The following is a 507-nucleotide window of genomic DNA, read 5'->3' on the forward strand; positions in this document are numbered from 1 at the left end:
TAACAACTAAAATACATAGGATTTTGGTGATTTATATGTAAAAAGTAAAAGTTAGGTGTTAGAATTTTAATTACATAGGAATTGGGTGGTATGCATTTTCTAATGCGAAGTTGACATTTGGTATAAGTTTTTAGACTATAATGTAATAATCATTGGATAGAAGAGGTTTATGTTACATTTCTACCTTCTTAAATATTTTGTTCGAAGGCTAAGAATTTTATTTTTATCCTTACAGATGATGGACATGCAATTGTGAGGAGAGCTTGTATGGTATTCTCAGACCTTCTTGACAAAGGGTATTTTTGGAAGTTCAAAATTGCTATTTCATACAATTTGAATATGATTATTATTATTATTTGCATGATTTCTTGTATGCCTTTTTCTATAGTTGATGTGAGTAATTTTTTATTTCTGTTGAGGAAAATGGAATTATATATATTACTTTTTGAGGTAATATGAAAGATTTTGTTGGTATAAATGTAATAATTAAATTTTAGGTGTTAGATA

General features: G+C 26.4%; 1 protein-coding gene across 1 annotated transcript in view; it reads left to right on the top strand.

The window, feature by feature from the left end:
* Positions 1–436, top strand: part of LOC110019662 (Golgi to ER traffic protein 4 homolog) — a 39,938-nt gene extending 39,502 nt beyond the window's left edge. The window contains exon 11 of the mRNA XM_020717424.1: positions 236–436. Within this exon, the coding sequence (XP_020573083.1) occupies positions 236–256 (21 nt within the window). The 3' untranslated portion in view covers positions 257–436. The remainder of the gene's footprint in view (positions 1–235) is intronic.
* Positions 437–507: the final 71 nt, after the last annotated feature.

Source organism: Phalaenopsis equestris, unplaced genomic scaffold (assembly GCF_001263595.1).
Source record: "Phalaenopsis equestris unplaced genomic scaffold, ASM126359v1 Scaffold000067, whole genome shotgun sequence".
NCBI lineage: Eukaryota > Viridiplantae > Streptophyta > Magnoliopsida > Asparagales > Orchidaceae > Phalaenopsis > Phalaenopsis equestris.